The 18810-nt window shown below is 38.2% G+C and overlaps 1 protein-coding gene across 1 annotated transcript in view; it reads left to right on the top strand.

Moving 5' to 3' along the window:
• Positions 1-15118, top strand: part of GRID1 (glutamate receptor, ionotropic, delta 1) — a 536004-nt gene extending 520886 nt beyond the window's left edge. The window contains exon 16 of the mRNA XM_010001117.1: positions 14690-15118. Within this exon, the coding sequence (XP_009999419.1) occupies positions 14690-15118 (429 nt within the window). The remainder of the gene's footprint in view (positions 1-14689) is intronic.
• Positions 15119-18810: the final 3692 nt, after the last annotated feature.

The following is an 18810-nucleotide window of genomic DNA, read 5'->3' as shown; positions in this document are numbered from 1 at the left end:
GGTAGATTAATGAGCCGAGATGTTTTGTTTATGTGCCCTCGCCAGGAGGGGCTGAGGCTGGGCGGCCAATGGCGGCTGTAACTAGGAGAGGAAACCCGGTCGCGGGAGGAGCGGCGTGACCTGGTTCCGGAGCTGGGACGTTTCGGAACTTGGGAAGGGACGGGATGTGGGCCCGGGGCTCCCGCTGCCGGGCCTGGGCAGCGGGGATGGGCGGTGCTCGGGGCCTGAGAGCAACGCGGGGCTCGCTTCCCAAGAGCGCGCGTGGTGTTCCTGGCACCGTGTGCCGCCCAGCATTTCTACCGCAGCAGCCTCATGCCCGAGCTGTGGCGCGCAGAGCATGGGAAGACCGTGGAGCCTGCCCGGTAGCTGCATTCCCAGCTCCAGCCAAGCCGTTTCTTCAATAACAGCTTCAAACTTGAGTCCTGCTGCAGGTTTTCTGCTTTTAGAAAGGCTTTGGCGAAACACGAGTGTTGTGATGCTGCCTAAACATTGTGGGAACTCTGTTGTCTCCTAGCCATTTTGTTCTGTGAAGTGCGGAGCTTGTGGAGGTCACGGAAGGGGCTGATTTTCTTGCAGCCTGAAATGAGTCTTTGGTGTTGCCTCATGCAGAAATCACCTCATGAGGCAGAGGACAAGGAGGCAGTGTTTGGTTTCTGTGACGCTAACCCTCTTAGAAGCTTTATAAAACCATTGTAGAAAGTGACAGTAGATTCAAGGTTGAATGAGGAGTGGTCATAACTTGTGGGGCTCTTGTGTAACAGTCTCTCTTTGGCTTGGCCCACTTGGTGGGCTGTATCCTGCCAACAATTGCCAACTCAAAAAGCAGAGATACGGGGAAGATCGGTGCACAGCTGGCCTGTCAGATTTATGACAGGGCTAGATGGCCATGCAGCTGCCTGGGGAGAGTGAGAATTTTTATTTTATTTTTTTTTAGAGACTGTTGTGTTGTATGCCAAGGGTTTGTCAAGTCTGTGAGTAGAAGAACTTGCACAGTCTGTGGAGAAATGTTTTCAGATGACGTTAAGATGTTGATATTTGCCAGTTCATTGTCTTTTCTTCTACTTTGTATTCCTGCGGCTTTTGTGGAGTTTAGTTTGAGCCAATACATTGAGGTGTTCAGGGACTCAGATGCCTGTGTGGTATAAATCACAAATCTTAATTACAGTAAGTGTGAGAAGTGGTGTTAACTGTGGAACTGTGTGGAATGGGAAGCCTATCTTGAAACCTGCCAGCATAACTTGGACTTTGACATTAATTGATCTACATTCATAGAGAGTGTATAGGCAGAGTTATGTGTCCTTATTGACAGTTATGTCAGCTGGAGACTTATTTCCAGTTGGGTTATTTTTTATTAAGAAAATCTGCTCCATTCAATAAAAAAAAATAAAAAAAAAATATATTAAAAAAGTGTTGTTTCTATCCATTAAGTAAGCTCATTAAGATAAACTTCCAGGAAAGATGGACTTTGTTTACTTTCCCACAAACACGCTTGCCATTTGTTCACAATTCTGACATGCAAGGAATAGTGAAATTTCTTGCTAGAAGAGTGAAGGCTGTGTTGGTTTTCTTTTTCAAGATGTTGATAACAAAATATTTTTATTCTATTTGAAGCATATTTTTTAAAATGTTTCTGATGAGTTCTGCTGTAAGAATCTTAATGTTATCCCTTTTAATTCTTCATGTAATCCTTATCAAATCAGGTTAACTAAAGAGAGATTAGCTCCAACATCAGTAAAAATGTATAGCTGCAACACCCTTCTGTATTCTTCTATTAAGGCTCAAATTTGTAATCTGTTAAAGTTGGAAAGACACCAAGTAATGTTTAAGTGCCCTTATTATTTTCTAATTCAGGAAAATTTACATTTGGTCATCTTATTCAATCAGATTTTCTAGAATTTATAATCATCCTCTCCTAATTATTCTCAATAGCCAGCCATTCTATACCCACAGTGAAATTTAGCCAGCTCATACATCTGTCTCTGTGTGTTAAACTCTTCAATTTACATGGCTGCTACTCAGCCTGCAATACTGATACCTAATCTTTTGACTTTGGTAAGTTTCAGAAATTTGGAGAGTTGTAAATCAAGAAATGAAAATTAATATTTATTCTGGAATCTCTGTTCAGTCAGTCTGTATCTCTTTTGAATAACTAAGCAAGCAGATAAAAGTTATTGAAACCATAGAAATGATGAGCTTTCAATAATTATCTCTGATTTCTATATAATTTCATGTGAGTCCTGTGCATTTATTTTGTGATATCAGCAAGCTGTAATATAGTTTGGATCATTTAACTGCCAAGGGTTTCAGCACACCATCAGGTGGTTGGAATCCTTTATTCCATTTGACATGCTGAAAGACAGTTTTCTAATCTTTGCTGTCATGATGATCAAGTGTAGCTGCTTACTGCAGTGGACTCCCCAGCATCCTCTGTGCTTTATTGGCTGTGTCTTTCTGTGATGTACTATTCCCCTTGAAGATTATGACTTCTGAGATATCTTCAGAACTATTAGGAAAGCACTCCTAGGTCATCCACATACTAGACTCCAAAACAATAAAAGCTTAGAAGCAAAGATAAAATATATTATTCATGGAAAAAAAAAAAAAAAAAAGTTGAATTCCCAGACTTCTTACTGTGCACAAAGTGTATTCACTAAAAACAACAAAACAGGCAACCCCACATCAAAGAAAGCTAATCACTTACACAGGATGCTTTTTTTTTGCTGGGAACAGATACTTATTGCGTCTTCCATAAAATGTAATATTGATTCACTTGCTGTTGATACAGCTCTTGAAATACAAAATTAGACTGATACCAATGGTATCTTGGTATCTTGGTTTTATTCTTTCTTAGCTCAGATAATATCTATTATAAATTAGAAATGTATTTTCTGCAAACTGGCTGTGCTACTCCTCTCAGTGTGTTTCAGAAACGACCCAATGTGTTGCCAATTTTGTGCATGAAGATTTTTGGATTTTTACTGGTTAAGGAATAGCATTTTCCACCTCCTGAGTTGCTACTAGTCATTGCCTCATAACTTGTGTCAAATGTATAATTTATTAACACAGTCTTCACAGCTTTGTTTGTGATTTCTTAACATTCTCATGCTTCTGCAAATTAATTTTATTCAGTAGACTCTTTTCACTTTTCTGTTCCCACTTTTTATTTTTAAATTATTGAAAATGGGGAGCAGCAGCTGCTCAGATACTGTCCAGAGTGGGAACAGACTTGTGTACCATTAACAGCATTTTATCATACCTGTTTCCTGCCACTCGTAGCTTAACAGTAATTTTAAAATGTTACTGAATACCAGAAAGTCTAGACTCTGCAATGGTTTATTGCTCTATAGGATAGTGTCAGGTAGCAAAAATACTCTAAAATATCACAGCTATCTTGGCAGTATGCAGGATGAAAGAAAGAAAACCTGTATCTCAGTCCAGGACAGCCTTGTATGATCTGCCTTAAGTTCCCATGTTCAATGATATGCAAATTCCAGCCTACCTCAAAACCCCATAGTTTCAGCTTTAGCAGTAGTGAAAATTGTTATTAGAAGACTGTGATAACCAGTGGATCAAAATTTGTCACTGCTAAGAATTGTGGTTTGTACCATATTCATCTCCTTCAGTTCTCCAAGCAGATTTTATTCCACGGCAATTGAGGCTTCCATACCTTCAGCATGGTGTCAGCAGTGTTGTTTTTGATTATTAAAGCTTTCACCATATTTTCATTTTCTGTGTCTTTTTCTTTGTCACTTCATTTACCTTGTGTCCTTTCTGGTGTTTTCTTTTTATCTGACAATTTGATTTCTCCTGGGATGGTTCCTTTTGAGAGTCAAAGGAAACATGAGATCATCAAACTGATATTTTATTTTCCCTTCATTGCATGTCCTCTATATTTTATCTTGTTTTTATTTTAAATTATTTTTTTCTGTATTTTTATGACATGTCTGAAATCTTTGTACATTTTTTGCTCAGTTGCATATAAATGATAATGTGTTTGTACCACTGTATTGTATTCTTCTTTTCTAAGAATAAATAAAGTTTTTTTGGGAAAATAAATAATGCAAACACTGGCAAAACAATGCATTTTAATGCCATCTAGGAATTCAAACTAGTTTTGAATATAAGAAGCTGAGAAACATCATTGAACTAGCATTTTTAAATCAGCAAAGTGATGTTAGGAATCAGTCATCCCTGAATGCAAAGTTTAATGTTGTTTCATGATCAAGTACAAGCTGGAGGAGTCAGTTAAATAAAATATAAAAAAAAAGGATGTATTATATTAATTGCTTGTACAGAAAGCTATAATAGCTGGAAGGGCATCTTAACTAACTTGGTGTTGGCTTTTTATATGAGTGAAGAAACAGCATTTTTTCTATAAAGGCCCTAGCAGTGAAGCAGATAGCCTGATATCTGGTCACAGTGTGCTCCTGCAGAATCCAATTAAATCAGTCAACTCTTGCTATTGATCACCATAGATTTCAGTCAAGTCTGTAATGGATTTAAAAGTGACATGTCATCCGCATGATTAATGACACTGGACCCAGGCTTCTGCTACCCAAAGCAGTATTACAGCATTTGAGTTTGGTTCCTGCATATTTCCCTAGCTTCAAAGAAGGGATTTTTGTGTTTGGTTTGTTTTTTCTCTCAGTCATGTAAGTTAACCCTGCAAATGAGATTCTTAGGGTTATAATCTGAATGTACTTTACATTAACTGTAAGGAGGAGAAAAAAATAAAATAAATGAACAGACATAAGGTGAATAAAATGAATGTTGTCATGCAGGGAAGTCAGAAAGAAGCAACTTACTTTAAGTTCCAGTTTGGAAATGAATTTAAGTACTTGCTTAAGTTACATCACCTGTCCCAGAGAACTTGTGTGGCTACTCATATGCTTGGCCTGAGCTTAACTATTTTACTGAATTGGAGCCTTGATGTGTCAGATTCTTTTAGGTTCTTCACACAATGTTTACAGAGCTAATATTTGTATATTTTATCACAGCCTACAGTGGTATTTTAAAGTTGACTTTTTGAGGGGGTATTGAATGTTCAGTAATAACAAAATCACTAAAAGTTTAAAATAAAAAACCATAAAATATTACTGTTTTCTCAAATTTTTTTTACATTTTTGTGATTTTAGAAAGAGCTTTAGGCCTGAATTCAACTAAGTGTTTAAACATGTATGTAAAACTAAGTAAGAGTGTAATCCTAATCTGACCCAGATCACCCAAACACTTCCATTCATTTTAGTGGTGTAGGATCAAACTTAAGTTGCTTTGAAACAACATGTGTAAAGTATAAGGTGGAAGTTACATTGAAGTGATTTGTTGAAGATTGAATTTACTGTAAAATGTATCATAAAATGGTTAGGAATCTTAAAGATCCTCTAGTTCCAGCCCCCCTGCCATAGGCAGGGACGCCTCCCACTAGACCAGGTTGTTCAAAGCCCTGTCCAGCCTGGCCTTGAATACTTTCAGGATGGGGAATCCACAGCTGCTCTGGTCAACCTGTGCCAGTGTCTCACCATGCAGGCAGTTTATAGATCTATAGATTTATAAAACTATTTATCCATTGAATTTAAATTGTTTTATAATACCTGAAAGAATCTGTGCTCAATATTAGCAAAATATTTAGGAATCAAAGGCACTAATGTTGTGGAAAGTTTATTTTTTAAACTTGATGGTTTGTTTATGATTTTCCATAAGTTCAGAACAATATTTATAAGTACATATATATAAGAGACATACTTGGATTTACTCAACAACTACCATTTCTCCAGAAGTATTCAGTATCCAAGAGTTCTCTTCTGGGAAACCAGTGGCCAGATTTTTATTAAGCTGAGTTATTTTAATGATTTGGCTAGCCATGTCTTTTCTCATGTCAAAATAGGAGCTTGGGCAGTTTCCAAAATACTGAATAGGGGTGCAGAAACCTTTTCAAAATTCAAGTTTTAATTAAAATATTTGTGGCTAATAGTTAGAAGTAAGTTTTCTAAGGCTTTCATGTAGCTGGAGTGGAGAGGCTTTGCAAGATAGCTATTGCTGAGTCTCAAACAGGTTGTAGAAGCAACTCCTTGTGTCTCCTTTGCCAAATGTCTCTTCTACTCTTGGCATAATAGGAAAAATTGGGAACTTTTGAGATTCGGATTTGACTAGGCTGAAATGGTGAAGAAGGATGATGATAGAGCAATCTGTTATGCCTGATGCTCAATTAGAGTAAATCCAACTGTTATAGGGTAGCATTGCTTTGCTTTGGGATCAGCAGAGTGAAAATTTACATCCCTTATGGACTAGATAGTAATTTAGGATTTAAATGTTGTACTAAGCAATGTAAAGACTTCATTAATTTTTAGTGAGTTTTGGAACAGAACCATCATGAATTTAATCTTTACTTTGTAGAAGAATAATCTGTCTCTTCACAGGGTAATTTTAGATGTAGTTGAATTCTGCAAACACCACCCTCTCCAGGGCCATCCTCTTGGGTTGCATTGGCTATAATTTGCTATTTCAAACCAGAAGTATAAGAAGTAAGAAGTATATGTTTGCTAAAAAGATTGAAATACTAATTACAATATTAGGCTCACTATCTTGATGCTCTTTTTTTCTCCCCACATCATCATTTCACTTTCTGTCTGGAGATGGCCAATGATGTGAGGCTGGGCCTCAGAAGCATGGTGAGAACTTATAATAAACATACAGATAATTGGTTTGTTGTTGAAAATGCCTGCACAGATAAATCCTTGCTAGTTTTCTCCTCATATTTACCTCCCCTTGAACCTAACCTTTGTGTTGCTGGAAATGCCAGTTAACACAATACATCTAGTGTGTGTACAGTAAAGGTTTCTCCATGTGCAAGTTCTCCTTTCTCCAAAAATAATTCCTTTGCAAAGACATTGGCATGCTCATCAACCAGCTCTCATTCAGTACTGCATTTTGCTTCTTGTGTTGAAAAGTGTTTCTTTGCATTCTCCTCCTGTCCTGTTTATTTTTGACCTCACGAAAACTGTGGAAACATGTATAATGTGAACAAGTCATTAATTTTCCTTGTAATTGAGGTACCAGCTTCTAATGGTTGTGAACCAAGGTTGGTAAGGATTTTAAAGCTGGAATATCTCAGGAGGAGGCTGAATGTCCCCTTTCATATTGAATAACAAATGAGGATGTTATCACAGCCTCTGACCTTGTGGGTTTGAGTCTGCTGTTGGTTGTGAGGAGTAGGCAGTGTTTCTCTGTGATTGCACTTTTTCCTGGATTTGGTGAATGTGGGAGCAGATCATTGCAAGAGACTGTGGGGCTACCTGCTGTCACCTGATGTGCCATGCATGTCCTGTTGGTGGTGTGTCCTGCATAATTATTCATACAGCACCATAGCACGCAGGTGCAGCTGATGGGAAAGAAATAAAAACAAAACAAATGTTTAGCTGGTTTTAATTGATGTGCATTGTCAGCTTCAGTGGCCTGGTGGGAGCTTATTGTCCAGTGCATTTCTGGACAAGGCTCACAGGCATGGATATTGCAGCAGTCACAGTCATCCTTAGAATTACTAGATGTGATTTCAGGTTAGATGAACCCACCTGGGTGAGGGAGGGGGCAATGCAAGTATGGGAAGATATGGACTGCTTCATGAAGCTCCTTGATACTTACAGTAATTTTGTATCAAGTCACTGTTACTTCATTGGTCTCTAGGTTTTCAGTAACAGTTTCTTACCTTCACCAATTATAGATATTTTCTTTCTGTAGGTAGCTGGGAATAAACTTTGGCAATGTATTTAAAATACTTTTCTATCACGTTCATATGATCTTTGCAGTGTTCTGTTATTTCACACAGCTTTTCACGTTCACTTAGATGGGAAAGAATCTTACTGTCTCTTCATGAAAGTATTTCTGCTCTCTGGTGAAGGAGAGCACCTCCTAGTGAATAAGGTGGCCTCTTGTACCTAATTTTTTATGAAGTTTTGTTTCTTTGAAGATTGAATGAAATTAATAATACATTACAAAACTTCCAGCTTTGTATTCTTAAAATTGGGTAACAGTCTGCTGGACCTCACTCAACTGATGTCAGTCTCAATGCATTCTTCTAACAGCTGTTTTATGGATGATAACTTAGTTAATTGCTAATTTAAAATACATGGTATATTTTCCACTTAAAAGAGCAGAAGCTTGATTGCAGAGTTGGGCCTATCTATAGAAGTAGTTTTTCAAGTAGATTCCTGAGGTGCATCTGTACTTAACTTCTAATACGGTACTGTTTTGGTCAAATCAGCATCTATCAGAGTACACTCAGAAACCACTCAGCAAATTTTATGTAACATTAAGTGCTATTTGACTAGTTCAGTTGCCTGTGTTAATTAATGACAGCAAACACAGATCATCACTGCATCTGTTTACTCATCTGCATTTCACTGCATTGTCAATTGTGGAATCTCTAGAATAATGAGTGTGGCACACTGAGTCGTATTAAAACGTGGTTCTTTGTATTAATACAACAACATAGTGTGTTTTCATTGTTTTGCAGCATATCTATTGCACATATTATTGCTGCTTTTTCTCCTCAAGCAAGCCAATTATGTCTGGTTTAGCCACTTTGTCAGAATCTCCTAGAATAAATTAAAATTACAACTTTACATATGTAGTAGTTGCAGTAATGAACCTGGGTGAATACAGAATTTCAAAATCATCTTAAACAAATGTACATATGCAGAGCTGCTGCTTTTTCATTTCCCCTTAACAAGCTAAATGTTTGAGCCTGTGATGTCTGACACCCCATGGACTGGTAGCTGGGTGGAGCTGTGGGTTGACACTGAGCTAAGAAGAGAACAGCCTGTGGGTACCTGGGCATGGAAACCTTGCTGTTTCAGTTTTATTGCTCAGCTTTGTTTTTCAGTTATGTGGTATGTCTGTCTGTGCATTGAAGCGTCTCAGAGACTTCCTTTCTGCCTACCTGGGTACATTTGTGTCTTCCAGCAGTCTGTGTCTCATGACCGCTGCTGATACTTGTGGTTTTGAACATACGTTTATGGGTTTCAGAGGTTTTTAATGTGGATGATAGAGGGACTGGCATGTGACCTGATCAATGTTAGAAGAGGAAGTGTCTGTTTGAGGTTGTGCCTAGACTCAAATTTTGAATCCCAGTCCTAATCACAGAATTGCCTTTTTTTTCCCAATCATTCTTTCGTAGAATGAAAATGTAATGTTAACATTTATGTTTTGGTTTTATTCCTCATTGAAAGATAATCCTTCATGTCGTCACCCAAGACAGAAACAAATGAACAAGAAGCACAGAAATGTGCCATGATTGATTATTAAGTCTATATTACTTCAAAAGATCTCAGGCGTTATTTTCTTCATAACTCCTGAGGCTTATTAAAAACTGCATTAACAGGCTTTTAATATTTGGCACAGTTATCAGCATCTGACTGGGAGGCACAGATGCATTCATGCAAGTCCCTTGGTGGATGTGCCTGTCTGCCTTATCAGTTACATTTCTAAATTTTTAGCATTTGTTATTTAGGGTCAGAACCATCAGGTTTTTTTCTCTCTAGTCTAGTGTGGGTTTATTTACATGTGTAGGATGCAGATGCGATTATCACAGCATTGACATAGTTTTAGCATCAGATTTCTGCAGATATCCAGCCTTCCTTTTTGAGCGTTTGTTAGTGAGATGTTTCTTAAATTTGATAATGTTAACTGACGCCAGACCTCCCAAGTAGTGTCATACTCTTTCACACACTGCCACACACGTTAAGCTAGGAAAAAAAAATAAAAATAAAAATTCTCTAAATCATCCTGTCTTTATATCCTGTCATAATTTCTGTCCACATGATAAGGCCGAACTTGATGAGTCCTGAAATGGAGTTATAGTTTCTTGCAGGTGTGGTCCTGCAAGATTAGTTGTTCCCAGATAATACTGGTGAGAGTCCTTCAGATCCCTGCCATGGTTCCATGGAGTGCGCCTGCTGTCAGTCACAGGCCATTGAACCTGTTGCTCACAGTCAAGTGGTTGGGATGTGTCAGAAACGTGCCCTTCATTTGCCCTTCCAGAACACCAACTCATTGAGCAAGAAGAACATTTAAATTGTTATTTATGAATAAGAAACTTTCCTAACCAGAAGAAATGTTTGCTTAGCTGTTTTTCTTCCACTTGAGGAGGATAAGCCTTTGTTTACAGTTCATTTTCTTTCACATGGTATTTTTCTTACCTTCACTGATTAATTTTTTCACTGATCTATTTAGAGTACAACATTAATATTGAAAATAGAATTATGAAGGCAGCAAATGAAAAATATTAGATCTCCTTGCAACACAAGCATACATATTTATCCAATGTAGTTATATATGAAAAGTGAAGTTGAATTAGCATGAAACATGTGAGATGTCACATACTTAAATAAATAACTAAAGTTTTGCATATTAAATTCAAAGAAGAAAGAGGTCTTTGGTAACATACCTGTTGCATACTGAATTACTAAGTGTGGAGCTCAGAGGAGCAGAAGCCAGGAACCTCTGTGAATAAAAGCCGTTAGGTTTCCCCCGAGGGACTGTCCTTTGGATAAGAGAAGTCTCGTGATAGAAAATCAGCACACCATTCTCAACGATGGCTCCTGGTTTTCCTGTCCAGCTGCCAGGGCATGTGCCTTTGCTGTTCTATAGCTCAAAGTCTAAATTCATTGTTTTATATTAATGTATTAATTTTAATTCATTAATTTTGTCATAGAGAAATGAAAAAAAATGGGTAACAGTTACAGCATCAGAAAGCTAGAGATTATTTTGCAATGTTACATTCCCATTTCACAATTAAGCTGAAAATGCCTCAGGAAATAGAAAGAAATACAACCTAAGTGCTTAAATGTTGCAACAAATAGGTCATATTTAATGAGACATATAAAACTAAAAGTAAAGGAGAACACTGAACTGACAAGGAAGCAAAAACGTAACTGTTAAGATTTGTTTTTCTGGCTTTATTATTTTTTAACCCGTTTTCCGTTTACCTTGTTGCTTTTGGTAATATGCTTTGTACCTGAATTTTCCAGGAGAACAATTAAATAAAAGAAATAAGAGGTTTACAGAATTTGAAAATTCTGAAATTCTGCCTTGTCAAATGAAGCTATTTCAAATCTTTCAATTCTGGAAATCTTTGGCAATTTTCTTGGGATTCTAATTTTTCAAGGGGTTCTAATTTTTATCTTAGGGTTTTCTTAAAGCATTCCAAAAAACATTCAGCATTAAGATATTTTAATACAGAGTTTGACATTTAGTTATTCAGCTGCTCTTAATCTAATGAGGCAAAGAAAAAGGGAAGAACCTTCAAAAACATGTTTTTATTATTCCTCAGAGACAGAGTTGTTTTCCTTAACCTTTACAAACATTTTATTTTAACAAGAAAAAGAAGGAACAATGTGAATTCTGGGCTCTTACAACCCTTTAAAAGTTTTCTCTGATCTTAATAAGCACAGAAATTGTCTTCATAAAGTATTCTCTAGTAGATCAAATGTTATATCTGTGTATGGAAAATATGGATTTTTAGTGATGAAAACTTCACCACAATGAAACATAAGTTTCTATTTTAGCAACTGTAAATCCACCATTTTCTGAGGATTGCTGTCCCAGGGTTGGACTTTCCAAACAATGTGATCCTTAATGACCTCTATGATCTGGACGAGGAGATGTCTGTTAAGAGCATCTCATCTGTGGCTCTTCGTGTTTACATCTTAAAAGAACTAAGCTAAATACATAACCAGGATTAATTCAGCCTTTGGATTTCATGACCTTTTGTGCACAGATGCTCCAAACGAAGAGCACACTTCAGTCACAAATATATTTTTCTTCTGGAAACAATTAATTGCGTTGTTGCAAATATTGAAACTCTGATTTCCCTCTGGCTTGGCTAGTTATCCCAGTCACATTATATTTGTTCCTGTAGCAAAGCAGGATGGAATGCAGTGAGGATGTGCTTGCAATGAAAAAAAAAACAAATACCAAAAAATGTCTATGTATATTTTCTCTTGAAATGATCTGTAAAAAGCATTAGTGCAAAAGCTCAGAAAAATGCAAATATGCCATGAACGTTTTTCCATAGTCTTATTTAGGGAAACTTGATGTAGTGTTTGCTCAGGTCTAACCTATTTTCTCAACTTTTTTTCTCATTTTGTAGTAGGGGCTTAGCAAGAATATGGGTCCCAGATAATTACAGTCTCAACCTAAGAGTCTAAATCAAAGCTAACAGCGTTTTTGAAAAAAGAAACAGCACAGGGTACCTGAAGAAGCATTATATGATGGGCCTTCTGGAAGGCAGCTTCCTTAGACATGGGTGCCATCATACGCTGCAGTAGCTGATGATGATGGGTCAGTAGAATTTTGTTGGCAGCACTGGGCCAGATGGCTGCACAAAGGGAACCTGCCCCTGGAGGTAGAGTTCTTACTCCCAAGAGGGCATAATCAAAGAACACTTCTCATGCTTAGCTCCAGTCCACAATTTTACTTCAAGAAACAGAAATAATTACAATTATAAATTAAATCTATGTAATCCTCTGGTTGTTATACCACAAATCCTTAATTTACCAAGCTACAGAGTTTATGAAAGAGCCTTGATGTTATTGTCTGCTTGGTGCGTTGTCTGACTTAGTGAATGAAGAGCCTGACAAGTGAGGTACAGCAAGAAGGCTTGAGGCAGCTTTAGGGGCTATCTGATCAAGGGTTGAGTGGTCCCTTTCTGACACAAAAGTTTATTTTGTATTTATTGTCCATTAAGTTTCACTAACTCAGTGTTACCTCATTAGAGGCTTTGGCTGAAAAAGCAGTATTTTAAAAAATACAGTTTCTTTCTCTGGTGAGGAAGTTGATATCTCCAGGGTTCCTGGGAGCTTCATTGGGCATTTGATGGATTTGTGATGTAAATGAAATAGGTATTAATTTTCTACTGATTAACAAAGGAGGTACAATGTGCAGCTCAGTCCTGTAATTGTTGAACAATTGTACTTTAGTTGAAATCAATAGGGATTTAGTCTAAGCTCAGAACACAGGTTTGGATTCATCATTATGTAACACTAATTCATTTCCAAATCCAGGCAGAGATCATGGTCCTGGAGTAATCTAGAAGTGGTGTTAAATCACAAGGTTGCAATCAAATCTGTAGTTGACCTTGGCTGGAATCAAGGCCTTTGGAGTTGGCTTGATTGTCAGTTTACAGGTGAAAGCAAAGTTGCATAGCAGTGGATGCCACTGGAACAATATCATAATTCCCTGTGTCCCACCTGAACACCAGTTTCAAAAAATCATAAGGAATGGGTGGCAGTGGCATGTTATACTTCTCTTATGTCTCTGTTCCCAGAACTTTGTGTGTGTGTGTGTGAATCATAACATCTGTAAAGCTACTGGTGTTCCATTAATTAACAACTAAGAACACACGGATCTGTGGGCAATCGAGGATTAGTGGAACACAAAAGTTTCAGGTAGTCCTGTTCGCTAGGCTGGGATTCTGCTAACTGCCCAGTGTCATTACAGGTTTCTGCCAGACTACGGAATTTCTCTAGTTCTGGGGTTGCTGGGCTTTTATAGATGCTTTGGTGCTAGTCTGCTGTATGTTACACATGCATCAAATAACTACAACTGCATATCATAGCTGTGCTTTATGAAATACAGAGAAATGATATAATACCTTTTTTTATTTGCAATACAATGCTAGCTATTACAGTTCAGTCATACAGCATCCCAGGTGGTTGCCTCTGTCCTGCCAGTTTTGTTGCTTTCCAATTTGAGCATCCAGAATGCTGCACTGAGGTGATAAACAGCCCATTGTAAGTCTTTGCTGCTCCAGGTTTTAAAGGCACCTTCTTTGGCCATATTTCCTCCTGGAAACTAAAACATGTTGAGCAAATGGTGCTGAAAGTCCTGTCATGATACCAGTCTGGGACCTCTAGTCAGTGCCTTCTCAAAAGTTGGTGATGGATTTTCTAAAGACCAGCGTTGCTTTCCCAAGTTCTGACCAGAGATACAAGTTTTTATTAGATGGCATGTCAAGATGACAGTTTGTAGTTGGTCATGCAACTGTAAAAAACCACAAATGAACTGTCCCCTCCCCACAGCTTCCAGAGTAGGTCTCTCAGTGCTGTTCCAATAGGTCAATAGTCATGTAAAGAACCCAGGGCTTCCTGCTGGGAATAGAAGACCTCTTCACCAGTAAACTGGCACATGAAGAAGCTGTCCTGGAGTCAGCAAGGCCGTGAGCCATGTTTCACTGCCATGTTCCTCAGAAAATACACTGCAGCTAGATGAGACAGTGATGACCTATCTTGAGATTAAAAGGTGGCAAGCTGCTCACTGGAATTTGGAGTTCACTTGTTTGCCCGCCATATGCTTTTTTCCCAGCCTTGTGCAAGGTGAGCTAAGAGTGTGTGGGATGTGCTGGTCCATGGTACCAGCTCCTGTTAGCTGAACCAGAGCCATCAATTTACCTCCAAGGGGATGGGATTGACAACATCAGGGCCTTTTTAAGCTTGAGATTGAGCTGGCATTTTCTTCAGCATGTGTTTCTTTGCTGTAGATGCTGGGCAGACCTTGAGGTTTTGCATAGGCATAGATGAAATCAAAACGATGTAACGAGTGAAGAGCAGCTCTGGTTACACAGAGGGAGTGGAGGAGGGCTGGATGGCATTTGAGATTGTGTTTGAAATAATTGTTCTGGTTTCTTCCTTACTAGGATAAAGAAGTGAACCTGGAGCAGGTCCATAGACGCATGAACAGTTTAATTGATGAAGACATAGCCCACAAGCAAATCTCTCCAGCATCTATTGAAATCTCAGCCTTGGAGATTGGTGGCATGCAGCCAACTCAGACCCTGGAGCCGGTACGCGAATACCAGAACACACAACTGTCTGTCACCACCTTTTTACCAGAACAGACAACTCATGGTGCCAGCAGGACACTCACAGCTGCCTCCGGCAGCAACCTGCCGCTGCCCTTGAGCAGCTCAGCCACCATGCCCTCCATACAGTGTAAACACAGGTCACCAAATGGAGGACTGTTTCGTCAGAGTCCCGTGAAAACCCCGATCCCAATGTCATTTCAGTCTGTGCCAGGGGGAGTCATTCCAGAAGCAATGGAGCCCTCGCATGGAACATCCATATGATGAGAAACAAACAGTAAAACAACCAGCAGAGCTTTTTAATACAAAAATTTAAAAGAAACAAAAAAACCAACACAACAAACAACCCAACACAAAAACTCTTAACTTTTTCTTGTATATACCTGTAAATAATGAAAGAATGAAGTGGGGTAAAAGTGTATTTTGAATATTCCCAATTTTCGAAGTCAGTAAAAAACAAAACAAAAACCCTAAAATGTATGAATGACTTTGTAAATTTTGTTCTATATGAATAAAAAGGCAAACTACTTGTGATCGTTCTCAAGTGCCAAAGAAGACCAGTTACTGGGAATGAGGGCAGTACAATTTTTTTCTGTGGATTTAAAAATGCTTACTGGTGGTTTTTGAGGGTTTTTTTAAGATAAAAAACAATATCCATTTATTGCTAGAAAAGTTCACCATGCTCAGATCTCTCCTTTCCCCAAAACCCACTTTTATAGTCAAGATGGCAGTTTACTCAAGAAAATCTAACAGCTGGAATTAGCGTACCAGTAATAAAAGTTTTAAATGTGAATTATAACTACAATATGACAATAAACAGGAAAAAAGGAGAACTTTTCTCTTTAAACAAGGATTTAATCTTCCACACAGTTTCTAAGCTTAAGCACAGGATTATTTAATTCTGTTTTTACATATCTGCTATGCTGTGTGGCTCTTTTTCTTTAATCTTCTGTGTTTTGTTATATATATTATATATATTATATATATATTATATATATGATGTATATTTTATATATATAGATGCTTTGATAAAGAACAGGTTTCAGGTTAAGGGGAAAGCTTTTTTTTGTGTCTTGTGTACATGATTGAAAATGGGGAGGAAGCAATGGCTGAAAGAAGCAAGAAAAGAAAGAGTTTTAGTGGGCAGGAGATAATGGCTTTGCAGTGACTGAGTGCTCTGGTGCCATCTCTTTCTTTAAGATTTCAAGGAATTTGCTGCATAGTGGATGCAGTGTGCTCTGTTCAGGTCGTATCCCTGAATTACAAGGCTAAGCTCATGACTATAAGCACAGCTCTACTTTTTTCCCATTGATTTTATGAAGAGAAACATTTTAATGGCCATGTCCATAATTTTGGTAGAAATGGCTGTAAAATGCATTTGTTGGGTTTTTTTTGTGAAATAGAGGACAAAGAGTAACATGTATAGTGAATTTAATGTCTTGTTCTGCAAGTATTACTAGTACAATTTCATATGAAAAAAAAAATCAAAACCAAAACACATTATTTCCTTTACAAATAGAAGTTTGAATACCCAAGAGAACTGATCTCCAACCCCCTGCACACTGTTGCTAGCAGACCATCACTGTCTTTCAGAATTGGGATAATTTAGTGTCTTCTCAAATGCAAGCTTATAGCTAGGTTGTAATTTCCCTTCGTAGCTTTATTTCTTCACTTTACTACAGCACTGCTATTTGGAAATGGCTGTAGATGTTGGTGCAGCAAAATCACTGCCAGCGTTAATGTGAAAAATTGTGTTTGAACAGAGGCAAAAGTGCATTCACATCCCAAGAAGGTCATCAGGCAATCTGGGTCAGGCTTTTGGGTAAATAAACATTCCGTTGACTGCTTCTAATTTTATTTGCATAATTACACATCAGGTATGTTTGTGGGATGATAAAAGTCCCCAAATGTTTACATTTCTAGTTTAAGCAGTAGGGAAGAAAAGTCGAAATGTGATACAAAACCAGCCTTTTGGAAGAGCATACTTGGCATACTAGTTTGCAAGTGAGGGATATTGATGGTGAGCTTACAGAAGGAGTATTCTTGCAGGGATTAATTTCTCTGTTGTCATGCTGGTTCCTTGTGAAGACTGATTTTGCAGCTTGGCACAAATTGCGCTATTTGCTTCAAACTAATTAAAAATGAATAATGCTTTAGTCAGCTGACTAAATTTATCCTATTTAGAGACTTGGCCCACACATGCTTGAGGTTATTTTCTTTCTTCTTTTGTCATACTTTTTCTTACTGTTATCTTTTCTTACCATTATCATAACAAACCTGTGGTCACAGGAAAACATAGATATTTCTTTCTTTGATTTTTACGCGCCTTCCATGTATATACTAATTAGCCATGGCTGAAATAGCTTTACAGAGAGTCTATGTACACCTTGGTGTCTGTAAAGATGCTTAGGAGAACATGCAACTATTTATATTGGAAAAATCCCTAATTTTTATTATCAATTTAAGATTTGAGCAGCTGAAGAGGAACATGCTCCAGAAGAGGTGCAAGGGGATGCTTGTGTAGCAACAAGGAAGCTATCTGCAAACTAGGGCTTGGCTGGAGCAGATGCTCCCCACCCAAGTGGTATCAGAGGGAGGATGCATCGCCCCTCATCCTGAGCATCCTCCAGAGCACGAATTGGGTTAGCAGCTCCCTTGGGCACCTCAGCAGCATGAGGCAATCGCTCAGCCACGTCCTCTCCTCCCCTCCCGATGGTGAGGAGCCGTGGGGAGCTGCTGCTGCTGCACGGCAGCGCAGACACTGCCGCCGGCTGGGCACCAGCGCTGTAGCAAACAAGCTTGTCAGGGCCTCGCCGAGCTGCTCCACGCTGTTCATTGGCTGCACCAAGGCTCAGAGCAGGGGCTTGAAACCCTCCTTTACTCAGGCATCATAACTTTCTAATCATATTAAAGCTTTTTAAATTTATAGTCTAAACTACTGTGCGGAGTAATTTAAACTGACCTGAATTTGTGGAATAAATTGTGGAGACAATATTTTTGAGGATTAACTAACATTCTCCATATTAGTATACTTTGGCAATTAACATTTTCTATATCCAATGTTCTCATGGCTTAGTCTTGCCACATGCTATAAAGTTTGGAAGTGTGGTTTAACGTATAAACAATGTTGGATCTCACTGATGGTTATGCATAGAATAGAACTTGTCTGTTTAAATGCTCTGTAGGTTCAGATCTACAGAATCAGTCATACCACGCAGTCCTCTTTCAGAGGAGTATTTAAGCATGTGTGTAAGCCCTGTGGAAAGCAGCTGCTCTATGCACAGGTTGAAGTGCTTTGCTGACTCATGGTGGAGTTAAAGTGATCGTCTCAAATTAAATATTTAGCTAATCTTAAGCAGGTGAGAGAGCTCACCAAACTCCCTAGGACTGCTGAGTTGCTTGAAGTTAACCATCTTGAGTGCTTTGCTGCACAAGAGTCTAAACTGTTAAAGTAGGAATCCAAAATGGATCTGTCACTGTCCAGTAATTATTAATTTATGTTAAAGTTAGCAAGTCCTAGCTTGGGCCTGTCAGCTATGCCAGGAAGCTGTTAAATATTTCATGTCATGGTGGCTTTGTTTTAGATTGTTTAAGCAAATCAAAAGGTTCTTCTTGAACATAAACAATGCTTCTTTCCCCATAACTTTCAGTTTTCAAAGTAAATGCAGAATGTATGATTTCCATATTCTGTCTCCTGTTTTATATTTATGTCTTAATTTTTACACATCAAAGCATTTGACTGTATTCACCACACACCCATGCATAGATATACACATGCCCAGTTACTCAGAAAAGTAAGAAATATAATTTCCATGTGATGTAAATAAGCATAAGCTCAAAGCTCTCACTGAGCTGTGCTTGTTTACAGCACCTGCAGATTTGACTCTTCACTTTTAATATCTGGCAAGTTCAAATAGAAAAAATTCAGAAATTCCCGAAAACTTCAGACACCTAAC

Source organism: Chaetura pelagica, unplaced genomic scaffold, assembly GCF_000747805.2.
Source record: "Chaetura pelagica isolate M959 unplaced genomic scaffold, ChaPel_1.0 scaffold346, whole genome shotgun sequence".
In the NCBI taxonomy this organism is placed as follows: Eukaryota; Metazoa; Chordata; class Aves; order Apodiformes; family Apodidae; genus Chaetura; species Chaetura pelagica.
This window is presented reverse-complemented; position numbering and strand designations above follow the sequence as displayed.